This window comes from Desmodus rotundus, chromosome 6, assembly GCF_022682495.2.
Source record: "Desmodus rotundus isolate HL8 chromosome 6, HLdesRot8A.1, whole genome shotgun sequence".
NCBI classification, from domain to species: Eukaryota; Metazoa; Chordata; class Mammalia; order Chiroptera; family Phyllostomidae; genus Desmodus; species Desmodus rotundus.
Window position 1 is genome coordinate 30,404,838 of NC_071392.1, and position 26,367 is coordinate 30,431,204.

Sequence of the window (26,367 nt, forward strand, 5' to 3'; positions counted from 1 at the left end):
AAACAATAAATGGTCAATTTTTTCTAGTAGTATAAGAACCTATCCACACAGAACAATATGCAACTAATAAGGTAGCATCCTTGATTACTCTTAAAACCAGGGATTATGACTACTACCACAAATTTATCTGAGAAATTTATTCAACAGCTCAATCTAAACCAGCATGACTCAAAATGTGGTGGGTGGACTAGTGCCAACCCTCAACTGTTACTGGTCCATCAGAAGAAAAGTACAGAACCATTTGGACCAAGAGTTGACATAATAATTTCATGTTTCATGAATAAATGATAAAAATATTTGGACTGTATTTTGTATGTCTTTGGTTGTTTTTCTTCCATTTCCCTAGCATTTTGTTTTTATTGCTTTTTACAAAAATAACATTCTCTAAAAAGGTAGAAATTAAAAAAGAAAAAAAAAAACTGGTCCTTCACCAGTTAGTTTGAGAAGCACTAATCTAAGCAATACAGAACAGTAGGGTTTTTAAGTCATTACTAGATTTACAGACATTTCCCACATACCTTACTAGTGTAGTTTTTAAATCATAATACATGTTGTTACTAAATGATATTCTAGAAACCATAGTCATAATGAAAAATATCAATTGTCAACAAGTTTCACAGTTTTTCTTGAAATGTTTTCTGGTTAAAGAACCAAATACCAACGAATGGAATACCTTCTCCCGTTTGTGCAGATAACAGCAGCTAGCTGAAGACCTGTTTGCAACGAGGTAACCCTCTCGAGTTCCTACAGAAACATCAGGTAGAGGTTATTGCTTGAGGCACTTTATTTTTCTTTTCTATTCATGTGGAACTCTAACAAAAACTTTGTAAGAAAGTGTTTCAAAGAAAAGCCTGCTGGGAAAGCAAAGTGGCAAAAAAATACTTGAACCTGAAAACTGTTGGTATATTTTTCAACAAAATTATTTAAAATGACAACCTTCAACTGATTTTCACAATGACATATGAGAAATATTTAGTCAGTATTGCTTATAAGGAAATCTAGACCCAATATGCTTTATATAAACACAAAGACTAATGTATCCATTTAAAATAATTTTAATAATGTTTCTACCCAAAAGAATTTCCCAAGGTAATCAAGGATAGGACAAATATGATTTCTGTTTGATGAGATGATTGACAATGACCGTCTTCATTTGAACCCTAGTAAATATTTCAACAGATTTTGAAGTCTCTGATTTTCTAATGAAAAGACAGATTCAGCCAAACAATTACAATTTTATCATATTTTAAAGACAGATTGTTACATTGTCATTGAGTGTTCATTATTAGTAATCTAAGTGTTACAAAATACACAGAAGCAATTCTCACTAGCTGTTCTACAGTTTGGAAAACCAAAGAGGTTACTTTAGAATCAGTGATAAAAACAATTTTATTTCTTAAGTTTGGTAAATTTCTCCAAATGAGAGAAACACACACACACAAATATACCCCCCAAAAAGAGTCCATATGTTGCTATAGAACTATACACTGAAGAATAAATTAAAATACTTCAACAATTTCAGGAGTAAGTCACAAACATTTTTTACATTTCATGAAAATAGCAAATATTATCCTACCTTTACATAAGCAGGCTGCTTCTCAAGGATTAAATCTGCTACTTTTTTAGAGACCTGTAAGAACATGTAATCAAACAAAGGCGCTAAGAAAAGTCATCATACTTCCATTGATATTTTATATTTAAAACTTTTCCATAATGTTCCATAGGTCTTCCCTATAAATTCTATAGCTTGCTATAACCAAACATATTTCTCTGGTCTATAAAATTAGTAAAAGAGGTATAATATAGAGCACAGTACTTGGTCCTTAATAGAAACTCAATAAATGGTCATTATAACTACTAATAATGAGTACTGTTACTTGATTTAACTAAGATGCATGAAAGTTTGATCATCTTTATTAAGTGTTCAGGATTTGCTTTAAAAGATAAACATGTTAAGATAAATAAACGTTTAATCAACTGAATTTATGAAGACAATATCTGGGGAACAGGGAATGTCCTTGTACTCTTTAGATCCTTTTATACCACGTAAGACCAAAAATTTGGTCCTCTCTCTTTGAAAAATTGAAAACACGTGTTCTTTTGAAATGCTACGAAGAATCCTCAGGTTTTCTTAGCCAACTCCATGAATAATGTTAATGCATGCAAGTTAGAATCATAATGATCTTGAACATGAGGCTCTTATTTCACAATTTCAGGGGCCCCTACCAGACTACACTGTGAGATACCAAGCCTAGCACAAAGCATGGCACACCAAAGGCATTTAGTGAAATGTTCGCTCACGAAAACACAACGGGCTCCCCTTCCCCAGGCCAGCTGAAAACAAAACATTACACACACATTTACGCATCGCGTTAATCCTTTCATGTTTTCTTAATCTGTTTTCATATGTGTGTGTGTGTGTGTGTGTATAAATATATATGTATAAATGTATGTAAGTATAAATTTGTATAGATGTACTCAAAACCCACCTAATTTTACAAAATTGGGTTTTCTTAAAAAAATAAATACATAAAGACAGTGTATAGTTATTGTAGTCTGCACTGCGCCAGTCAGTGTACTAAGTGCTTTTCCTACATTACTTCAATGAGCACTCAAGCCAATCTACAGAAATGGGTTACATGCTTCCTCATTTTCTAGATAAGCAATCTTAAAAATGGTAGTAACTTGTCCACAGTCCCACACTTAGTAATTACAAGCCCAGGATTCAAGCCCAGGTTTATCAAATTCCATTGGTCACTATGTGATGGGGCAAAGTCCCAAAAAAGCACCACCACATAAAGTATACAAGTGGAGCAGTACATGTTTAAATATGTTGAAACCAAGAGAAGGCAAAAAAATGCCACCATCCTCTTATATCTAATTCTCCAAAAGCACAACATATCTTTACTACACAACCCTTTAGTACTCAAGTTCCCTCCCCACACCAGGGCTGCTACCGCAGGGAGATCCCAAGGCACACTGAGACTTCTGGTTGCAATGCAAAAGAAAGAGAAGCAAACCGTCATTTACTGCCTAACAATGAAGTTCTGAGAGCTGTGTTGTTCGGCAATTTCGTCCTTACGTGAAAACATCATAGAGTGCATGTGCGCACACCTAGACAGTATAGCCTACTACACAGGTAGGCTACATGATATAATCTATTGCTCCTAGGCTGCGAACCTGTCAGCACTTCACTGTACTGAATGCTTTAGGCGATTCTAACACAATCATATGATGGTATTTGTGTATACAAGCATACTTAAACATAGAAAAGGTACAGTAAAAATACAGTAGAAAAGATAAGAGTGTGTGTGCGATACACACATTGGTGGGGACAGAGGGAGAGCTGTGCAGGAAGATGTGAGAGGGAGAGTGTATGTCAGGAGGAGGGAGGGAAGAAGGGGAAACAATGAAGAGAGAAGGGAAAGCAGAGATTGAAAGAGACCAAAAGACATAAAGGTTGAGAGAAGAAATAATAAAAGGGACAGAGAAAGGGAGAGAAAGAGGGAGGGAGGAGTAAGTTAACAGGACTGGGGAGGGAAAAGGAGGTAAGGTGCCCAGGCTCCCCTCCACCCCGTTGTTCCCAACTCTTGGCCCCAGCTTCTGGCAGGCAAATGGCTGGGGGACACAATGCTCAGCTCCTCCTCTATTTAAACCACCCAGAGCTAGCAGTAATTCCAACATCTTAGCCGGGTCCAGCCTCTTCCTTCACGATTACAAAGCTTTTGCTTATAATCCATTATAATTTTACGGGACAACCACAGTGTACGCGGTCAGTCGTTGAGCGAACCGTCGTTATGTAGTTAGTGCATGGCTGCGTCTTCCTGTTTGTCAGCTGTGTTGTTAAATCACACCTTAAATCCAAACAGGCAAGTGCATTGCTATTGCTCCTGTAGTGTTAAAAAATTCAGCAAGCCCGCACACTACCACTATTTAATGTTGTACAGTAGAGTCTGAATTTTTTAAAAGTTCAGCTTAATGTGAGGAAAATACAGAACCAGAGAATTTTACAGCATTAGAGAAAATGCAGGCCTAACCCATCACTTCAAAAAGAGATTTACCAAGGCTAAGTGACTTGCCCAATGTCAGACAATTAAATAGTGACTACAATTCAGACTTGCTGAACCCTCTCGTTGGACATATTTCAACTAGAAGTAGGGACATTTATTCTTAAGTATTAAAAAAAAAAACTCCATTACAAAACTGTAAGTAGTTTTGCATAACAAGAAGGTACTTTTAGTTACTTTGCATAACTAAAGGTACTTAGTAATCTGAAAAAAAATAAAGTCCAATATTCTTTGATCATCCTTAGGATTCCAGAGAAAGAATTTCAAATTCTAGAAGCAAATCTATCAAGGTAATATGAGGGAAACTGAACAGGCATTAAATTTTGATATAAGTGTATCATTTGAATCAAAGTCATATTAAATATGATTTGTTTAGTATGTTAATGTATTAGTTAAACCATAAAATCCGAAAACATTACACCTTTCTGCTGTTTCATTTACAGTTCCGTCACAAAGAAATGTGTTTACTTACTGCAGCTTGCTGTTGCTTCAATTTGTCTCTGTACTCCTCTAATTCTTGCAAATTGAGAACAGGAGGGAGCTTCTAAAAAACAAACCCATTAGAGAAAAGTAAAATGAACTGTTTAGTTTGGTGTCATTACCTGTACAACTCTGACTTACAAAGTGTGTGCACAGTGTCTGTCACATCCCATTGGCATCCGGCCCTCCTGCCCTGCCCACCGGCCCCACTAGACTCCCGACATGAAAGGCTACACATCTTTGTTATCCAACCTGCTGGTGCTCCTCACCCAGCCCACTGTCTCCACTGCTGCTGCCTCCAACCTCCAGGAAAGCCCGTTACAATGGGGGCACCTGACTCCTGGGCTGGGAGACACAGCTCCCATGACCTGTGACAGGAGAATGTGAGGACGTCCCTAAACACATTTCCCCTCTGGAAAACTAAGTAGTAACTAAGCACTACAGTATGGCAGTGACGGCTGTTGGAGTGCGTTCTAGATCACACACTGGCTCTCAGAGCGCAGTGTGGGAAACTAACAAAAACACAGCGTACCACTACGTAGACGGGAAACTGCACGTTGGACTCCAAGTCTCAGTCAAATGAGGGACGAAACCTTGCAATGAGTTGGGGAATGAATTTCTGTGTACTGTGTAAAGAATGTGTACGCATATTGTATTTGGTTTTGTCTAAAACCAAATTTTACTACTCTTTTTTTTTTGAAGTTCCTATAAATTTAAAATGCCGATGTTGTAAACATTATGGCACAGGGATACTCATCATAAGTAAACAATTACGTAAATATGTATCCACGAATAAAAGTCCTAGAGCTTGTCTGAACATATTTAGCCAATACAAACTAAAGTAGAGGCAGCATACTAATATATTGTGCGTTAATAGTCAAAAACCAAAAACACAGAAACGTTTCCTGGATTCTACAGCTGCACTTAATTTTACACTTTTTAAGGTAATTTAATCTTTAAACAAAGCTGACAGTTCATTTAATCACAATATGGTCATTATAGACAATCCTGCTATCAAAAACAATATAACGTCCCTAAAAAACATTCAAATCTCAAATACAATCACTGAAACAAACAGGCCCTAGATAGGTTTTAATGAAATTTTCTTTACCTCCAGCTCATATTTAACAATGTCAAATGAGTCTGTAGAAAAATATATTTGTTCAATGCTATTAATTAGTTCTTGTTCAGCTTGAGGATCACTAGGCTGTTCTCGAAGTTCTCGGAATTCTTCCTTTAAGAAAAAAAGAATCACAATTACAGTACTTGCAGTTTTTTTAATTCCATCTGCATGGAAATAAAATAATCATGTGTCTTAAGAGTCATAAATCTCCTGGGAACCATTCTGACCAAGGAGACAAACTGACAGAAAACAGGGAAGTTCATGGAAAATTGGGAATAGCCAAACACTAAAAACTACTCATCTATGGAAGAAAAAACAGCCAGTTTCATAATTCAGATTTTATTTTCAATTCCTTGTGTGCCAACTAGTAGTTGAAAGAACATGGATGTCTGACAAAAGGAAAAACAAAGTACCCACCTGTATCTGTCATATCTCCATATCACACATATCCATGTTTTCATCATTTAACAACATTCCAAAGCTCGTGTCACCACAGATAAACAGGAAACCATCTCAGTGACTTTGGGTCACAATCAGCATCAGAACCCTGAGCAGGAGTCCTCCTCCCTCTGCTGGAAATCCCACTGCTCAGCCAAGAAACACTGGCTCCAGAAAAGGCTCACAGGTTTAGCTCTGTAAGTCCATGAGACTTCCTTCAAGTGTGCTAATACTGCGATCAGTGACATGAGCATGAACCTAGTGCCCTGTATTTGATCAAGTGCTTCTTTCTTATAATACAGAATGGGGCTTCTATCACTTCATATAACTAGAAAGAGCTAGGCAGACAAATCTCTACGCCTAAGGTCAATATCCTTACCCTTATCCTATGCAATTTCACTTCATAAATGGATAAACCTTCAGTTAATGGGGAGGTTTCAGTAATCCAGATGGCTTCTCTCAACCACACTAATTAATCAAGATGTTGTTATAGACATATAACAATTTAGTAATTTGATTTTTTAATTCACATTAATCTCAAATACATAAGTACACAAAAAGAAACTAGTATTTTAAATCATTTTACAGTCATTAAAATAATACTAACAAAAACTCTTACTGAATTCTCACTAATTAATAACAAAATTATATGGTTAATCAGAGGACACTATTTTTGAAATAGAGGTACTCTAGATTATTTTATTGCAAGACATAGTTTCATTTAAAAAAAAAAAGCCTCATATAAAAAAAAGAGTCTTATACCTTGGCAATATATCTGTTAGGCTTTAATTTATATTTTAAACTGGTAAACATATTAATCATTAAATTATCTCCTCTTAGTAGATCTAAAATATTAGAGCAATAAATCTGAAACTCAAGAGTATTTAATTGTTTAAATTTAAAATTTTAGTAAATTTAAAAGAGAAGGCAAAGTCATATAAAAATCAAACCTGCATAACTAAAAGTGCATGAAAAAGAAAAATGCCTCTTCATTACCAAAACTTATAAAAACAGTTATCAAAAAAAGGCCAAAGGTACAGCCATCACCAATTTAGCATGCAATTAGATACTATGAGTGCAGTAAGAAATCGGTGGAGGCTGTATTCCTGGGGAGTGGGGGGGAGAGTATCTACCACATTAAACTGTGTAGCACCCTGGACAGCGACTCTGTAGAACAGACCTGGGTTAAACCTATGCCACTTGAAGACGGCTTTCCAGCTAGCCTATCCACAGGCAACCTCTCTATATCCAATGGAAATGTGAAATGACACTGAGATATAAAATGAGAAAAGAGATCAGAAATTCCTGGCAATCTCCATCCCTAAAAGTCCGCAGGCATCTGAAATACCAGCTTCAAATACTGCCAGCTGAGGATGAGAATAAGGCCCAAGTAAGGATATGGCACTGTTGCCTCCCTAAGGAATTCCACAGCATCAGTAGCAAATAAATGTACTTGGTACCACGCACACACACACCAAAAAACACTGAAGATTATAAAAATTGCTAAGATTGAAGAACATCAGGTATGGAGCTAAGCCAAAAATTGAAATAGATTGCAATGAATGAGCACTTTCAGCTTAAATGGACTTATAACTGCCAGTGACATATAACTACACACTGAGGTTATCCATATACTACATAAATGATTGATCTAAAGGTAAAGACACAGGTTTGTATTGCAACTCTGCTATTAACCTTGGGCAACTTACTTGGTCTTTCCATCCTAATTTGTATCACCTGTAATGGACATACATAAACACACACACACACACACACACACACACTCACAAAATGACAATGAATCAAATATACCAAGTTGAAGAACGTCAAAGGGAAAATATGGTTTCACTCAGAAATATCTCACAAGTGTACATTTCACAAATGTGATGAATCTGTAAAAGGAGTACAATCTGCATATGTATATAAAAGGTCAAATGTCATTTCTTCCCAGAGAAGTAAGCAATTATATCACACAGAGCAGGCAAACTCATATAATGTCAAAGAACTGACAGGTAACACTGGACACGCTAAGTAACCTGAAATAAGGAAGGGAATAAAACCAAGAAAGGCAGAAAAAGAAACACAGTACACAAAGTAGGATTGGATCCCAAATACCCTCTCCTTTCACACAACCTAATGGCTCCCGTGTGAAAACAGAAACCTGAACTCATTCAGACAAACTCCACTCTGTTCAGAGTCCCGACCATCACTGTATCTCCTGCACTTGTTGACTGCAAGACTGCCCCCGTCGGTGCTGCCGGCTCGATCGGATTACACACTTCTCATTACTCCATCACTGTGCTCTGTAGTGTCGAGGCAAAGTGCAGATATTAACCACTGATCATACTAAAATTAACTGCACAGTGAGTTATACTTTTAAAAAAGGAATATAAGAACAAAACAAAGAAAAAACAGCATGTTCTTGTTTTGATAGCTAAATTTTTCCAAAAACTCTTAATGAAAGGTTTATTTCTTCTAACTAGAAATAACAATAAATGTTAAATGATTTTAGGGATAGTTTATGCAAGCAAATTAGAAAAAAACAAAAGCATCTATCTAGATTGCATATTCTTAACACAATTACTCCATAATTTTGCCATTACATAAAACTGACTGGTTTCCTAGGATTGAAGATGTACAAATATGCCTAATTCTTCACCTAATTCAGAACCAAATTTGCAAACCAATATATATGTATGAAGCAAAATTTTATGTAAACAAAATGCACAGATTTCCTACAAAAAAAATTAAAAGGTAAAATCAGGGAAACAGAATAACAAAACTCCTTAGACCATATTAAAATATGTGGCTTTTTATAAAGTTACAATAATATTAGATACTTAAGCTAAATTGGGTATAAAATATCTCAGTCTTACAGACTGCTATTATATTATTACTAACATTTTAAAGGAGCTTATTTTTATAGTAAATTTTATGTCACATAGTAACTGAAAAATAATATCATTAATAGTGGTAGAAAAATTCTGTAAAACTTTAAAAATTCAAAAATAATTTGTCAACAACTGCAAACTATCAAATATGCCACAACTTGCCTGCCAATGGTAATCAACTACACCTAAAATAAAGAAAAAGTACATCAATGTCACCCCAGAGTTAAAGCTGGAGTAAGACTACAATTAAAGTAATCAATTAAATTGTAAAGGGATAAAAACAAAAGTTCTTTTGGGCAAAAAAAATCAAATCTCTCCCATACAATCAAGAGGAAAAAACCTGCCTGCTTTCCAAGTTCAATTACCTTACCTTTCCCAGTGAAGTCATATATTTCAACTTAACATTTTTTTAATTCCCACTCTGTAAAAGTCCTCCACCCTAGGGAACACAGAAACAAAGATGAGTATTTTACTCATCTTTGGGTCCGGCACAAATAATGCCCCTTTTGTATTACAAAATCATAAGCATGTAATTCTGTAACATACAATATCACACTCAAGCACACCATATGACATTTTAGGTGAAATGTTCAAATTCAAACTATACATCATTACACCCATATTACTACCCTACCAACCACACTGAAGCAGGCGTTACTCCGGCAGGACCCTGTATATCTTTCCCCTCAAACAGCTGCTAATAGGAGGGTAAGATGAATAAACCATAATGATGCAGGACACAAGGAGGGAGGCACAGACAAGACAAAGGGCATCAAGGGAAAGTCAGTTCACATCTGATGGAAGAGGTGGCATTCAGAGCATATGAAAATAGGTAAAATTTCAAATTTGAGAAATTGAGGGAATAAGGTTACAGAAATAAAGCAAAGCATATGTTAAAAACAGTGCAGTGGGGAAGCACACAGTGAGTTAAGCAACAGAGGGTAGCTTCACAGGGTAGCAAAATGTCATGGGGGAGAGTGTGCATGTACACCAAGAGGCAATAAAATGCAGCAATTGAGATTTTTTTTTAAATACAATATATATTTATATATTGGAACTATAGTTTCCCTTACTAAAAATAAAATATATTCAACACATATATCACTGTGCCAGGTACTGTATCAAAAAGCATAAACATTTCATATTTTCTTAACATAATAAACAAAGCAGGATTATTTACAACAAAGAAGTCATTCAATATTTCAGAGGCTCTGTCTTCCAGCAGTTACAATACAATATAGGGTTGCACATAATATTACCCAGCATATTTTTCTATTTAGATCATCTCTGAGATGAAGTTACATGAACATACATAAAAAATGCACACCATAAACAAAACTTTACAAAAAAAATTGAAAAGCAATCAGAAATTTAAGTCAACACTTTAGCCAAGCAAAATGAGAATGTTTATTCCTCTCAACACAACAACAAAAGGTTTTGTGAGAACTGAGGATCCAAGTCTGTAAGACAACTGGAGCCCTCAAGTGTACAGAGTTAAAATATTTCCAGTTATTTACGTTTTGTAAGGAAGTAGGCTACAACTTTATAAAGTGATCTGTCACTTAAAAGTCCACCTCTTAAGGGAATGTATTCAAGTTTAGGAAAGGAAAAGAAAAGACTACAAATTTTCATTTAACCACTACTTTCAAATTATACAAAATATCACACTAATTATAAACACCAATCCAAGTTCAGGACTTTCAATTCTATTCACTTTTGTAAGTGTAAAAAGTTAGTTATAAACAACTTAACAGTTCTAATTGCCTTATTAAAGTAAATGCTCTCTTTAATTTTGAAAAGTAATTTAACCCAATTTTTAAACCCACAGAACAACTTGGAAACTTACTATCTTCAGTAGCAGGTTTTTATTCAAACAAAAAGGTGAATGCAAAAATCTTCACTTCACAGGTCAGGTTTCAAAACCCCACAGAAAATTTGTGAAATATGAAATGCAAACCAACTTCCATTCCTGAACTTAGCCGACTAGTCCACAGTGCACACTGCACACCTGAGCGCAGAATGCACAGTGTTGGAAGGGAGTGGGGGAGAAAGGAAGAAATTTTACATTTATATAGTATGAATTTGGGTTTCCCAAGATAAATCTTATCACAGGCTTTTTTTTTTTTACTGTTTGCATTTCTTCATCAGTCAACAGAAAAGGCTTTCCTATTATAATAAATTCTAAAAATGGAAATCAGTCTTATCAGAGTTAGCAAAAAAAAAAATTTTGCTACCACAATCTATGCAAACCTAAAAGGAAGAATAAAAGCATGAACTTTTCAATATCCAATCAATATTATAAAAATTATAAAGTACTGAACAAAAATAGGTTTCCTGTTTCCAAATGAGATAGCATTCAAAATCACAGATACCCTAAAACCATACATATGAGAATACCACAAACATTTGTAATGAACTGCCAGATGTCTGATTAGGTGGGGAAATGGCATATTTTCTTAAAGTCCCACTAGAACGACAATAATAATCCATCAAAACAGTCAGTTCATTAGTTTGTATTTGCGTGTTTTAAATAAAACATAGCTTTTAAAGCCTAGCCTGTTTTTCTTCAATCTTTCAGTGCCATCTAGTGGAATATTGTTAAGGCTACAATGTGAAAGGAAGTTTGGCGAAATGATTTATAGATTTTTATAAAAGGTTATAAAAATAACTAGCATTGTTTTAATCTAGCTTTAACACAAAGAAATACTAGACATAATGTACTTTACTCACTTGCTTTATAATAATAGCCTTCCAAATATACACAAATATGTTTATAAAATATTTCTTTAAAATATCTTTAAAAGATACTGATATAGATCATGGAATAAAACTGATTATACTCATAGAGTGGTACTAAGGTTTAACGTGTACTAAAACACAAAATTAGAAAGCAACACTTTTATATTTAATACTCTGCCAAATATTTTTATTTACTTCTCTTAATTCAATAATTATTTTACAAGTATTTCCTAATTTGTTTTTATGAAAGATAACAGATTTAAAGATGGCAAATTTATTTTAAAACTATCTTTAAACTTTTCTCAACTTCAGTGTACAAGATCAAGCTGTCTGCTACTTGTCTGTCCATCTGGAAGGTAATGCTGAAGAAAAGACACATCACAAATTAAAGTACAGAAAAAAAATCCACTCTATAATTCTTAATCTTGTTTTTCTTTCAGATTTCAAATATCTTGAAAGAGCCTCTCTCTAAAAGAAAAAATACATCTATTCTGAGAAAAGACAACACAGCACCTTCAATCCCAATGTTTAAAGACCTCAGTTTTCCAATTCCTTTACCTTCCACATCCAATAAAATTCAGTCCTAAAATCTGCTTTTTCAATGCCTCTCAGATTTAACCCTTCTTTCCTAAACTTCATATTAGCTTCTTTTTAATCAGTATCCTAGTGTCCAGGTTTTCCTTCAAAAATCCACCTGTACACCAGTTATCCTTACAACACAAATTAATCACCAACTCTAGAACACCCTGCACTCACTTCTCCCTACTCCCAACCCTCTCCTAGCTGGACTACCACGTGCATACTCCAGTATAGACCTCTACTGTCCTTTCACTATTCTGTAATTATCTATTCTTGCTTGTCTCTCCCACACAGGTTGAGGTAGAAACAGTCTTATACCTCTTTGCATCTTCAAAATTTAGTAACTATGGCTCAATAAATGATTGCCAAATGCAGTGTGGATGATCTTTTATCATTTGCTACTTAAAAAAGGGTTAAAATATCAAAGCATCTGAAGGCAAGAGGAGCCTAATCTCATTCACAGTTTAAAGCAACAACAGCTGAACTTGTTAGCCCTGAGTGCCCGAGAAAAACTAAGTGAATTTGCAGATGCAGGGTTGGATTCCCTCTTGGTACCACCTCCATAAAATACCTATTTTAAAGGATATATAATTCTAAATTAGATGGTTTTATCCCAATCACTAAAGCTAAAAAAAAGTCTCCTAGTCATAAACTTCAACACTAATCCTGTCTCTAATACAGATACCAATATACTCATCTTCCAAAAAACTGCTCAGCACACTCTTTTGTATATTTTTTATCTCTTGTACAATTATTACAATATAGAAAATATCAGAGCTGAAAGGACTCTTGAAAATCATCTAGCCTATATACATCTTTTCACAGATGAGGAAACTGAATCAAAAAGCTGTCAGTTAACATGATTTCCCCATTCAAGGTGAATGTTTAACTCACTATTTCAATCTAGCTCTCTTGACTGTTACTCCAGCACACTTGACTCATATCCCGGTAAAGTCCTAAAAACAAAGCTGTGTAATTAGTGTCTGTGTTTCAGATTATTTTCATAGATGCTAAGAAGTTAAGCCAAATCCATTAACCTCACTTCACAGAAGTAGTTAAACTCCCAGGATGCTATACAACAGAAATGCTACAGAGCAGGCAGGTACTAAGTTAACTATTTGCAGGATGGATTAAGTATACAAACAAAAAAATACTTTCTTATATTCGGACAAATGTATTTTCAAGTTCTAACTGCAAACAGACATTTCTTTTGTCTTCTTGGCCTATATTTTTCTTTTAATGAAAAAGATCAAAGGCATAGCTAAATTAATCAGGTAACAGTAAACATAGCAGAGTCCTATTTGCATTTATAAGTTAGTGAAATCAAGGCCTTAAAAAAAAAAAACCCTTATCTTTAAAGAGTAGTACCAGAAGGCAATATTTCAGTATAAATGCACCAATTATTAATATTAGCTCTCTTTTTCACATTTATGATATTAACTGTATGGAAGTATTATAGGAAGTATTTAAAGTCTAGTGTAGATTTAAAATGTTCTGAATAGTGATATTTTATTTTTAAAAAGGATTTAACAAATATTCTCAAACATAGTCTTAATAAATTCTGTAACTACTAACGATGTAGCACTGTGATTATTACATACAGTAAATTTTGCTCATGATTCTTGTAACCAATTAAGTAAAATAACTTTCAAATAATTCAAAACATATACATTTCTTAAATAATTAACGTATTTGGTGAGTAAATACTACATCAATTAATTTCTTACACCCTTACCTCTGCATGAAAATCACATTAATATGAAATAGAATCCACTTCTCAGGAATGAAATTTCAGTTCATCACTAACCCTTTATTCTACTTTTCCCCATAAAAATTATCTGTAAGACTTCCAATTTTTTTTTTAAGAACAGTTCCTGTACTTTCCCTTCCTCCATTCCTATTATAAAATACTCAATTTGGCCAAAGATTCCTAAATTTCGCTGCACATTTGAATCACCTGGGATCCTGAAACACGGCTGATGCCTGGCTCCACCCACACTGTGAATTAATTGAAATGGGGTGTGGTCTGGGTGCTGGTAATTCTAACCTGCAGCAAATCTGAACACAACTGACCTTGGCTCTGAAATATTTAAGCTACAATTTTTGAAATCTGTCGCAAAGTTTCCTTTTCTATAGCAAGTAAATAATCCTAATTATTTTTCTTTTCTATATTATTCTCTCCACCAATATTGCAAATCTCCAATGTATGGATTATTATTTGACTGACATCTTTCCTCTTAAAGTGGGATGCAGTGTCATATTGTCCATAAAAGGCTGAGACTAAGATTTCTTCCCACTTACAATTTATAGTTCTCAACAATGCCACACCAACAGGACTCTCTGAATTACCAAGCACACCTAATGCCCTTTTGCACTGTCTCACATACACACACAACACACACAGGAACAGCAGTACTCAGCCATGAGAAACGAGGAAACCCTGCCATTTGCAAGAACATGAATGGAGAGCATGTTATGCTAAGTGAAATAAGTCAGAGAAAGACAAACACTGTATGATCTCACTCACATGTGGAATCTAAAAAAGCAAAACTCATAGAAAGAGATCAGAATGGTGGGCACCATGGGCTTGGGGCTGGGGCAAATGAGGAGATGTTGGTCAAAGGGCACAAGCATCCAGTCATAAGATGAGTAAGCTCAGGGGAGAAATTTAAAAATTGTTAAATTAAAATACATATGTGTGTGTATATACATATACATCCCGACTAAAAGGTAACATCTAGGTTATGAAAAATACTCAACATTCAAGTTACAGCAAAGTGCTGAGAGGGAGCCATCCTAAAAACATGCCTCTTTGGGATATTGATTATTTTAAGCTGGCTATTTTTAAGAAATGAAATACTCAGTTAAGAAACTTTGACGTTTGCCCTAGCTGCCTAAAATAATGTAACAGAGGACCTGGTTAAGGAAGGGAGCTACCGTTATGGATGACTAAGTTTAACATGAACTAGGTGTGATAGGGGGGAACCTAGCAAGACCCACTTGACCAATGTGTATAATGGTCCCACTGTTGAAGATGGCCCGGCAAACATTTGTTTACCAAACATTTACTGTACTATCCCAATGTGAATTACCTTCCTGCCTCTGAAGTCCCAAACCACTTCGTAGTCCTCCTTCAGCCTTAGCTCAAGATGGCACATAAACTTCAAACGCCCCATATGTCCTCTAGCCCCATTATCTTGTGGAATCCTGTATGAATGTGCATAATAAATATGATTGTTTTGTCCTGTTAATCTGTCTCATGTCATTCTGATTACTGGATCAGCCAGAACTAAGAGGGGAAAAGGGGAAACTTTCCCCTAGCCCACACTATGCAGTGTAAGAAATTTCTGAACATGAGTCCTCTAAACTCTTAACTTCAGGACTGACAGCAAACTGCACCCATATCAAATTTAGTCTACTAACTAGAGCTTTGCCACTCAAAACTCTGATGTTCTCAAAACTACCCAGAGTAGAAGGCAGCCACCCGGCTCCCCCTGTAGCACTTGTGAAGTTTCAGAAGAGAACAAACAGCTCAAGAGGATTATATAGCTTTCTTAGAGTAAGGCTGAATTTAAGCTTAGAGCATTAATACTTATTTTACTATCAACTTTTACAATTTAACTAACTTCGCTTCATAGTATGTGTCAATGAGACCAATGGCCCAGGCTTAACCTTAACCTACCCATTTACACTTGTTGACCTTGTGATCCCAGACTTGTCTCTCTACCCACAGCCAGGAACCTGAAAAGTACACACCACTGGTCACGGATGGGGCTAGGGTGGGAACTCAGTAAAAAGACCATGTGATGAGAGCACCATAAACTCACTTCCTACCACTACTGGCAAAACATCATGGCTCATGGTTTAAAGACAACAGAAAAAGTTCTTACACAATACATATCTAAGGCAATCTAAACCAAGACATAATACATAATAATCTTTTTTTCTTAAGTCAAAGAAATACAGAGAATTATTTGACAATTAGGATTTACAGCTATCTCTTAGTTCCCAATTTTATGACATTCAGTAATCTTTCATAACATTATATAAAACTATTCAAAATGCCTCTATATGAATAAAATATTTTTTAAAAAATGCCTCTTGCTCTGGCCAGTACAGCTCAGTGGACTGAGTGCCAGCCTGCGAACCAAATGGTCACCAGTTCGATTCCCAGTCAGTGCACACACCTGGGTTGCAGGCCACGTCTGCCACTTGGGGGCGTGCAAGAGGCAACTGATAGATTTGTCTCTTGAACATGGTTTCTCTCTCTCTCTCCCTCCCTTCCCTTCTCTCTAAAAATAAATAAATAAATCTTTTTTAAAAAATGCCTCTTTAAGGTTTTTGTCTGAACCACTTCACAGTTGGCCAGAATGTTATATTTGGACGGTATATTTGGGTCTAACCTAAAATAAAAGGCTAAGCAGTAAATACAAAATTCACTTTAGGGGGTAAGGCACCTCAAAGAAGTAGGAAATTATCCTCCCGAGCAGGTGACACTGGGGTGTGGCAAGAGGCCTTCTGATTGCCAAGCCAGCCACAGAAAACAAACAGTCGTTTCAAATATGATCCTCAAATTGAAAATCACAAGAGCATACACTGAGAAGAACAAGCTTTAATCAGTGGTGGAGCTGCTATTCACAGAGGCAGCTGCGAATGGCAAGGACCCAGAGTGAAAACCAGCAGGGATTTATTTATTCAACAACTGTTAATAATTCTCCGGAGGGGAAGCCAAGCTACCTTTCAAATAACACCTACTAAATTTGCAAACTGAGAAACTCATAAGAATATCAAGGGATTAAAATCCAAGATATCTACAACTTAGAGTAAGTTATGCTTTAACTACTTATTCAAAAATCACTGCTCCATAACAAAAACATAATTAACTATGATTTTTGGTTCAGAGTGTTACTGCATAAAGGTATATTATTTCCCCAAATTACATCAGATAAATTAGTAAGTTTCATATATACATATATAACTGCTTTCAGGCTAAGAATTTGATGCATAATAAACTGAATTTATCAAGTTTGCATTTTCTGCTTAACTAGCATGAATTATAGTGCACTGCAACAAGTAATGAAGCAAGATCCAGTCCCAAGCCTCCTGCACTAGAAAAATTTACCTATCCTGTCATAACAATCATCTGCACGTGGGAAGAAAAAGTGTCTGGGCATCAATTATCATCCAAAGATGGTAACAGTACGTAAGGCAGTGAAAGGCCGTGCTCGCGCAGGGAGGACAATACCTTTCCAGGGGCCCGGAGACTCTCGATGGCGCCCAGATCGCTGAGGCTCTCCGGGGGGCTCTTCAGACCCTTAAAAGAAGAAGAGAAAAAGGATTTTAATTGTGCTGCAGAACTATATGATAGATAGAACATCCCTATTCAAATAGAAATCACCATTTTAAAAATAGAAATTTTACTGCTTTAAAATATATAGAGCATGTGTTCTAAAAAACATGTCACTTAATACATATAGTACTATTATTAAATCAAGTAAAAATGTGCTTTTGGTAGTTTAGAATAAAAATATTATATGGCACCTCAAAACTAATGAAGGCTAACTTAACCATAATTTAAAAATGACCAAAAGAAAAAAACTTTTGAGTGGCAAAAAGCATTCTATAAAAACACTTATCTATTACTACCAAATTCACCTGGTAAAATGGTCAAAGATTTACAATTCACAGATTTCATATACCAACCAACCGAGCAAATCAAAGAATTTTAAACAATACTAATTGCTTAATTAATATGTAAGTAATCCCTTGATTTTACCTGATTTAAGTATCACCAATGCACCCAATTTCTACTGCATAATTGAGACTAAAATCTCACGTCCCTCTGCTTTCTACCAACTCTTTACCTCTTTGGTACCAGGTACTGCGTATATTCATATCAACTGAGGCCTCAATTTGCACCAGAAAAAATTATCAAGACAGAAGGAAGTTAGCAATTTAAATTTCCTTTATAAGTCTCTTTTTAAAAATAGGCCATTCAAAGTAGACACCTAAAGTTCCTATAAAGTTAGTCTGTAAGCAAAAATAGCTGGTACATGAGTTTGAGGAGAGATTCATCCTTTAGGTGTCCCATACTGGCCCTTTGATGTCTTTAGTATTCAAAATATATGGTACACTTAAGGTCAACTGAGAGCAGAACTTGCTTATTTTTAAATTTTAGAGATGTGTATTATATCTTCCCTATTGTAAAATACTACCAGTCATAGGTACGATTTTTATGACAAGGTGCTCTGCCTCCCTCAAGTGTCTCCCCTGACCCCCAGAATGCTCCACCCACACCCAGCCTAAACCCAGTCTCCTGTCTCTCTCCCTCCCTCACCCAAAGTTCTGTCTATTCTCTTTCTCTCCCTCTGTCCCTCTCTCTCTCTCTCTCTCTCTCATACACACACACACACACCACCTTCTAAAGAAACCAGTGCCCCCCTATCAGAATTAACTCCTCTATTCAGTCTTCCCAAATCTCTCTGTTTCAAAGAACACACAATTTCTCGGTACTGCCCATGGATCACCTCAATCAACACCACCCGGGGAATGCTTTATAAAAAAGATTCTTGGGGCCCCACCACAGATCTAATGAATAGGTATTTCTGGATTAGGGCCAGAAACTTCACTTGAACAAGCAAACCAGGTGATTCATATAATCACTAATGTTTTAGACACCCAGCTAGACACTTTCCAACACAACACTTCTGCCAAAGTAGTTAGTTTTAATTATTAAATATATCTCTCTCTCCCAGCCTGACGTCCCAAGAGAAGGTAGACACCAAGTGTTATATGCCTCTATAGCTCAGTGGCCAGCAAAGCTCCAGGAACAGAATCAACAGCAAAGAAACAAGTAAATTATTCAGCAGAAGTCCTTGGGCAGGCTCCACTCTCCACTAATTAGAACATTGTTCCCATGGGAACATGCAATTGACTTTAAAATTAAGTTCCCAGGGCAGTTTCCTAGAATAAGGGAAGCATACTGAGGATTACTGTCTCACAATGGGTGAGGAAATGAAACTATGTAACTACTTGTGGGTTTGTTCTTCCTTGTCCCAGTTTCTCACCAAAAGTCACCATGAGGGCAGGACAACACCAGCGGCAGAGAAGGCAAGGTTGGTTATAGAACTGAACTTCTATATACATTATATACCTCCACATGTATACCTAACACACATACATGATACAGAGAGATCTGATCAGATCACTGCGGAGAAGTAGGGAGGGGCCATAGGAGGAGTTTGCCAAGGCAATGGCAAACGGTCTAGGACATGATTGGCTGAGAAGCTGAATGCCTCCAGAGTGCATGGAATCATAGGCAAGAAGATTTGAAATAAAAGAAGGGCTCTCAGACAGGTGGGCTCAGGCTTTCTCCGGTTCTTGGGCTCTCTTCTTCCTCAAGGATACCTGGATGATCCTGCTGCAGCTGCCTGCATTTCCCAATGGATGGTATTTTGGGTGGGAAGGAACTCAGGGCACAGCCTAGGTTCCGGCTGGCCTGGCAGAGGGTGGCAAGTTTATTCTTCTTTGGGTGTTCTAGAGGGGACGACCTCTGAGGCAGAAGCCTGCCATTCTTCAAAAATTGTGTAGTTTTTGTATTTTATGTTGTTTTAGTTTCTAAACTAACCCTATAGAAATACGATAATTAAAAACTAACAGGGGCATGATAGAGCTCAGGTGTTAATAGTTTAGTCTTAATTGATAGGCTTAAGTGATTAAAGCTGTCACTAAAAGTTAGCGTTTAGCTTTAATTGATAGGCCTAAGTGACTAATGCATGTGGAAAGCTGTTATTCCAAAATTGTGAAGCTTTTGAATAAAGACTCCTTTTCTTTATCACCAAACTTTTGCCTCTGGAATTTTGCCTAGAGGGTGGAGGCGGGCAGTGGGACCCCAATTGCTATGCGGTAATATACATACCTATCAGTATGTATGAGAGTAACTTCCTAATTTGATTAAAAATTACAACCACCCTTAAAATATTTTTTAAAAAATACAATTGCCATGCCTTTTAAACTAACATTTTAAAAGGATAGATTTGTTTAATCAACCTAACAGAAAACCTTGGGGAAATATATTACATGCAATTTTCTTTCCCCAGAACTACTCAGTAAAAAAAAAATGCCTGAAATATAAACAAGTGACATGTACCAATATCTCAAAAAAGGTCTTACTTCCAAATTAGTAACCACACACAATAATTTGCCACTCATACGTGGCAACTTTCCACCAAACGTACAAAAATAATAATAAAAACTGGAAACCCTCTGTACACCTCAGGAAGGCAGGGAATGCAGTGATTCAAGGAACGGACCATGTGGCCTTGAATAACTTACATAACCTGCCTGTTATTTATTCTAATGTTGGTCACAATAACTCAGAGGCTGTTATCACAGAGAAACACTTTTTTTATCAAAACAAACAAAAAATTAAACCAATATCTCAGAGCACAACATTGACACCTGTATTTTAGGATTATAAATCTTGAATCCTTTGATTTGCAGTTTTATAAATTTCTACTAACAAATGTGACAAAATCTTTTATCTTCACCTCTGAAGCAGGAAGTTGTGGTTGTTAATTGTAGTACTCTGCCTTTATTAAAGTGAAACTTTCACTGTCATCATTAACCATTACTTGATTTTCTTTTATAGTTGTTTTGATAATTTCCTCAGTTTAAGTTTACACAAAATTCAGCACTTTTTTACCCAAATCAGATTAACACTTCAACTACTTCTGTTATGTCTACAAATCCTCAATTTCTTTTTTTATATTCTTTTTTAAATTAATTTATTTTTATTCAGTTACAATTGTCTGCATTTTCTCCCCAAATCCTCAATTTCTATTTATGAGACCAGCCACTTACGTCCCACTGATCAAAAGGAGCTTGGGAGATGATCTGTGTTTCCTTCTCTTTTCAGCAAAATTCAACAGCCTCTCTGCTCAGTCCTCAGTTTCTCTCGAACGCACCCTAGTCAGACTTTCTTCCCCACCGCTTCACAGTAAGTGCTGCTGTCCAGTCACTGATGACCTCCATGCTGCTCATCCGAAGGCTGACTCTGGTCTTCGCCTTCCATCGCCTATCTGCAGCATTTAACCCAGCTGATCACTCCCGCCTCTTTTCAACTCTTTACTAGGCCTCCAGGACCCACTCTGCTGGGTTGTGCTCTCTATCCACCATTCACCCAGCAAATATTTATTGAGCATCTGTTATGGGGCAGGTGCTTGTAGGGATGCTGCAGACTTCTTACCTCTCTATCTGCTCCCTTGTGATCGATGTGCTGGATCCACCTCTTCCCCCTGACCTTGCAACACTGAATTCTCAAAAGCTCAACCGTGGACTTTTATATCTACACTCGCTCTGTTGGTGATCTTGGCCAGTTTATATATTTTCTATATGTTCATAACTCCTACATTTTTACCTATACCCTGGATTTCTCCTCAGAAATCCAGATGCTTTTAGCCAACTGCTACTTTATCTCTCCACTTAAATATCTAAGAGGCTTTCAAATGAATGAGTCTAAAAACCTTCTCTTTTCCCCTCAATCTTTTCCTGCCTCAGCCTTACCCACTTCATTAAACAGCAATTCCGTTCTTCCAATTGCTGGGGCCAAACACTTGAGTTAACCTTGATGCTTCTCTTTCTCTCACACCCAAATCCAATCTGTCAAGAATTCCTGCCAACTCTACATTTAAAACATATCCACAATCTAACCTTTTCTCAACACTTCCACCATTAGCACCCCAGGTAGGCCCACACACTCTCTCACTGGGATTACCGCAATAGCTCTTTTACCCTGTACGGATCTATAGGCGTATCTCAGAGAGACTGTGGGTTTGGCTCCAGACCACCACAACAAAGCACATTGTAATCTTTTTGCTGGTGTAGGGTCCTGCCTTCAATTTGTAAACAACACAACAACTATGCAATAAAGTAAACTGCAGTAAAAATGAGGTATGCCTGAATACTTAAAGCATAGGCCAGAAAGATCTTTCTGAAGTATCTGTATAATCACAGTCCTCCTCTGCTTGCTATTTCAATCAAACAGAAGCCATAAGTGAGGAGAAAAGTAGGAGGAGATGAGGTCAGGATGAGGTTCTCTGTCATCTGGATCCCTGCTGTCGACCTCATCTCCACCCACACCAGCTGTTCCTCAAACAGGCTCCAGCCTCAGGGCCTCCGCATTTGCTTTTCCTGCCCCTGGGAAAGCTGCTCCCCAGACACCCACAAGGTTTACTTCCTCACCTTATTCAGGTTTTTACCCAAATGCGCCCTTCTCAGGGAGGCCTTCCAAAGCACCCTATCTAAAATTACAAATGACCCAAATTGCCAAAAACTCCCAGGACTCCCCATCCTCTTAGCCTTCGTCTGTTTTGTTCACTGCTGCATCCTCCAAACTTAGAACAGTGCCTGGCACCTAGTGTTCAATAAACAGTTGTTGAACGAACTGAAACAATAGAGGCATGCATAATGGAGAAAGCCCAACAGCAGATCTTGTCTAAACAAAGAGATCAAACACAGCCCACTCTCCCACTCTATTCCACACCAAGGTCCTGGGAGAGCCAAAATGCCAAAAAAACAAGTTTCATAGATCTTAATTTCACACCTCTTCCAATTAACGATATATTACTAGCATGTTCTACAGCCTCACACAAAAAAAATCTTTGTGTATATGTATTTGTAACACTACCCCATTTAATCCAATAATAAACGGTACTAAATAAAACCCCCAGTGTAACTCTAGGTAGCACACTACTTTTTTATACCTTACAGTTTCACGAACTATGTATTCAGAGTGATCAAATTTGTGGATCCAAGCTTCATTAAGTATGATTAGGATGACTTTAAAAATCTGTGTAAAACTCATTTTACCTCACTTCTTACATAGGATAGTTGTAGCTTTTCACACATGTTCTCTGGCTTTTTTTTTTTTCATTGTAAGCACAGACTTCACCTGGTCATGTCTAATAAGCAGCTGACTGGGGCTGAAGTTACCATTTTCAGCACAATTTCATACATTTAGGAGACACAAACTTATTATTACTGGGCCCTGGACTTCTGTATTTTTCTCTCCCACTCATGATTCCAAAAGATAGTTAAAAAACAATCAATGACCAAAGTTGTACGATGAGAATGTTAACCACCCTGATTTGCATGGCATGCCACCTGAGAGCACACCGAACTTAGCTGATGCACAAAAGTCCAAATTAGCATTCCAAGGCAGTTTAGGGGTATTAGTGGTAATAATGTAGGAAAGTGCACATTGTTTTAAAAATCAGATACCAAAGTCAACCTATTGTTGGCATCCTATGAAAGGATCTAGTGTTTGAATTACTCCCAAGAGCCTGCTTCCAGATTTCCTGCTTTCCCACCATCCGTGCAGCCACCGAGATGATGCCTATGATCAGACACTTCCTTGACAAGGCCCACAAGTCAGCTAGGCCCTTTATTTACCCTTCACCTTCATCACATCACATAAACATCATCACCAGGCTAGCCCCATGAGGTTATTTATTATTCCTATTTTAAAGATGTGGAAACAGATGATGAAAAAAGTTAGGTGACTTGCTCAAGGTCACACAGCTACTATAGAATGGAGTGGGACCTGAACCCATTCACAAGTAAGAAATGGTATGAAGGGTAACACCACTATTCAACAAATGTGAAGGATTGTCAAATGTTACTACCTGCTAACTTAAATCTTCTGTTCATCACAGAACTTTTTTAGTCTATGCCCATGGAATTAGCAACATTATATGACAGGGGTAAAACGTCATGTAGGACTCATGTATTAGTCACCAGAAATCTACAAATTGCAACCTGTCCAGATACCTCTCAAATTCTAAATTCCCAAAGAAGAATTTAATTTGGAATTTGTATTTTTTTAAGGATCAGTGACAAAGTAACTCACAAATGAACCTTTCATTAAATGATTATCATCCCCCTTTGCCAAAGTTCTCAAAATCACATTAATTGAAAACTCTAATCTGAATTATCCCTTTCTCATATTAAAATAATAAAGAATGACCAGTTATAGAGCAATATTAGAGTTTAAATAAATAAAGCTATCTAAAACCAAGTCGTGATTAGTAAAAAAAGGGAAATTTCTCCCACTTCTTGCTTGAAGGAAGCTGAGGCCTTATTAGAAGGACCCCAACTTTATAAGATGGAATAGAAAATAGCTAGTTTTTATTCATGCATTATCATTCTGGCAAAAAAAATAAGACTATTATTTTGCCAGAATAATGATAAAAAGTAGCATTTCACAAAGATTTCTTACATACACTAGCTAATTAATGACCCACAGAACTGTGAGACGGAATTAACAAAAAAAATAAATCATCCTTATTTGGAGAAACTTAAGCTACAAGATTTGGGGACTTGCCAGAAGTCATAAAGCAACCAATGTTGTCACCAAACTGCCCGCTTTTTTCACTCTTTCCAGGTCATCTCTACTGCACAGACCTCACCTCCCTAGCCAGGCCACCTGCTCAAAGACGACAGATAGCTTGGAAAACGGAACTCCGGCAGGCACCTGGGGCTGTTCGTGGGAAAATGGCACATAGGGGAGTAAGGGAGACAAAGCAAGCGCTAACTCCTCCACTAGCCTCTTCTAAAGAAATGTCCCTGGGACGCCGTTCCCCGCTCCAACAGGGCCCTGGGCTGGGGCGTTCAGGGGAGCTGTTCAGGGCGTGCACCGGCGAGCCGGGACCCCAGACACCTGCCACCACCCACAGCTTAGGTGTCCGCCCGCTGCGGCCCAGAAGCTGAACGGCTCAGCCCGTCTCCAAGCGGAGACCACGGAGGCCTTTCCTTCCGCCCCCGCGACTCACCTGTCGGGTCATAAGAGACTTGATTTTCTGCATGTCGAAATCTTGACAGAGGTCCCCGCCGCGAAGAACGAACAAATCACAACCAACCACCGGCCTCTAGCCCAGACACAGGGAAGCCATACTGCGCGGTCACGTGAAGCCGCCGGTCTTCCCTTTCCCTGGGCATGCCGGGAACGGTAGTCTTCCGCCCGCCGCGCACCCGCAGGCACCACATTTCCCAGGAAGTCCAGCAGCGGGCGCCCCGGGGCACCTGCCGACCTGCCTCCGTGCGACCTGGGCGGAAGCTCGCCCTGACCTGCTGTCGGTGGCTCTTGCGCTAGGAGAAAAATTAATTTATAGGTGACCTGGCATTGGGACGCGGGAACAAACACCAAAAAAAAGTATATAAAGCAGATATAAACCAGCCTGACATGATGCCCCAGGAGTGGGGCAGGCGGGGAGGCAGCCCCACCTGGTCTGGAGAGGCGGGGTGGGGAAACCAGTCTGCCGCGAAGCAGCGGGCACTCGGGGGACGGCGCTCTCCTAGGGCTGACCGGGCGCTAGGACTCCCCCGGTGGCCGGCGCTGGGCTTGGAAAGGAGAGGTGTGGTCCGAGTTCAACGGGCGGCTGGCCAAGATTAGCGCCGACATTCCTCAGCCTTGGCATCCACTGCAAAAAGCCCCAAAGATTTAACCCCCGCTTATTTTACTACCAGCGTCATCTAAGGCAAGTCAAGAAGGAAAATATAACAATAAGTACAAATGTCAAAGTACAATAAAGATTAAATTGAAAAATAAAGTTAGGAACAAAAAGAATAATTACAAGGATAATTTTAAAGTCCTCTTTTCAACTTTTAGCAGGTTAAATTGGGGGAAATGATAGGGAAGTCATTTGAGCCTTAATTTAAGAAAAAACTTTGCAATTATGAGAATACGGGGAGAGGGGGGAAGAAAGCGACCCAAAGCTAACAATAATAGCTAACAGTTATTGAAAAGTTTCTACCTGTCAAGAAGTCTGCTAATAGCTTTACATGTATTATCTGACTTAGCCACACAAGCATCCTGTGGGGTCCGTAACTAATATCCCCATTTTGAAGATGAGGAAAATGAGGTGTGGAGAAGTTAAGCAATTTGCCTAACATTACTGCAGATGCAGAAACTGAAGGTCTGTTTATGCAGACGTTTTAAGTCAAGGTTTTATGTGTGGGGTGGGAGAGTGAGTCCTAGAACACCTGTGGAAGA

At 37.5% G+C, this 26,367-nt stretch overlaps 1 protein-coding gene across 2 annotated transcripts in view; it reads right to left on the reverse strand.

The window, feature by feature from the left end:
- Positions 1-25,343, reverse strand: part of VPS50 (VPS50 subunit of EARP/GARPII complex) — a 110,783-nt gene extending 85,440 nt beyond the window's left edge. Inside the window, exons 1-6 of one of the 2 annotated variants that reach the window (XR_006653554.3) lie at positions 25,148-25,343; positions 17,563-17,631; positions 5,659-5,781; positions 4,540-4,611; positions 1,577-1,630; positions 674-744 (exon numbers count right to left, since the gene is read on the reverse strand). Coding sequence is in view for 1 of the 2 variants with exons in the window: in XM_024577154.4 (XP_024432922.2) it covers positions 674-744; positions 1,577-1,630; positions 4,540-4,611; positions 5,659-5,781; positions 17,563-17,631; positions 25,148-25,180 (422 nt within the window). In the remaining variant the exon portion in view is untranslated. The remainder of the gene's footprint in view (positions 1-673; positions 745-1,576; positions 1,631-4,539; positions 4,612-5,658; positions 5,782-17,562; positions 17,632-25,147) is intronic. The other variant, XM_024577154.4, reaches the window with a different exon arrangement.
- Positions 25,344-26,367: the final 1,024 nt, after the last annotated feature.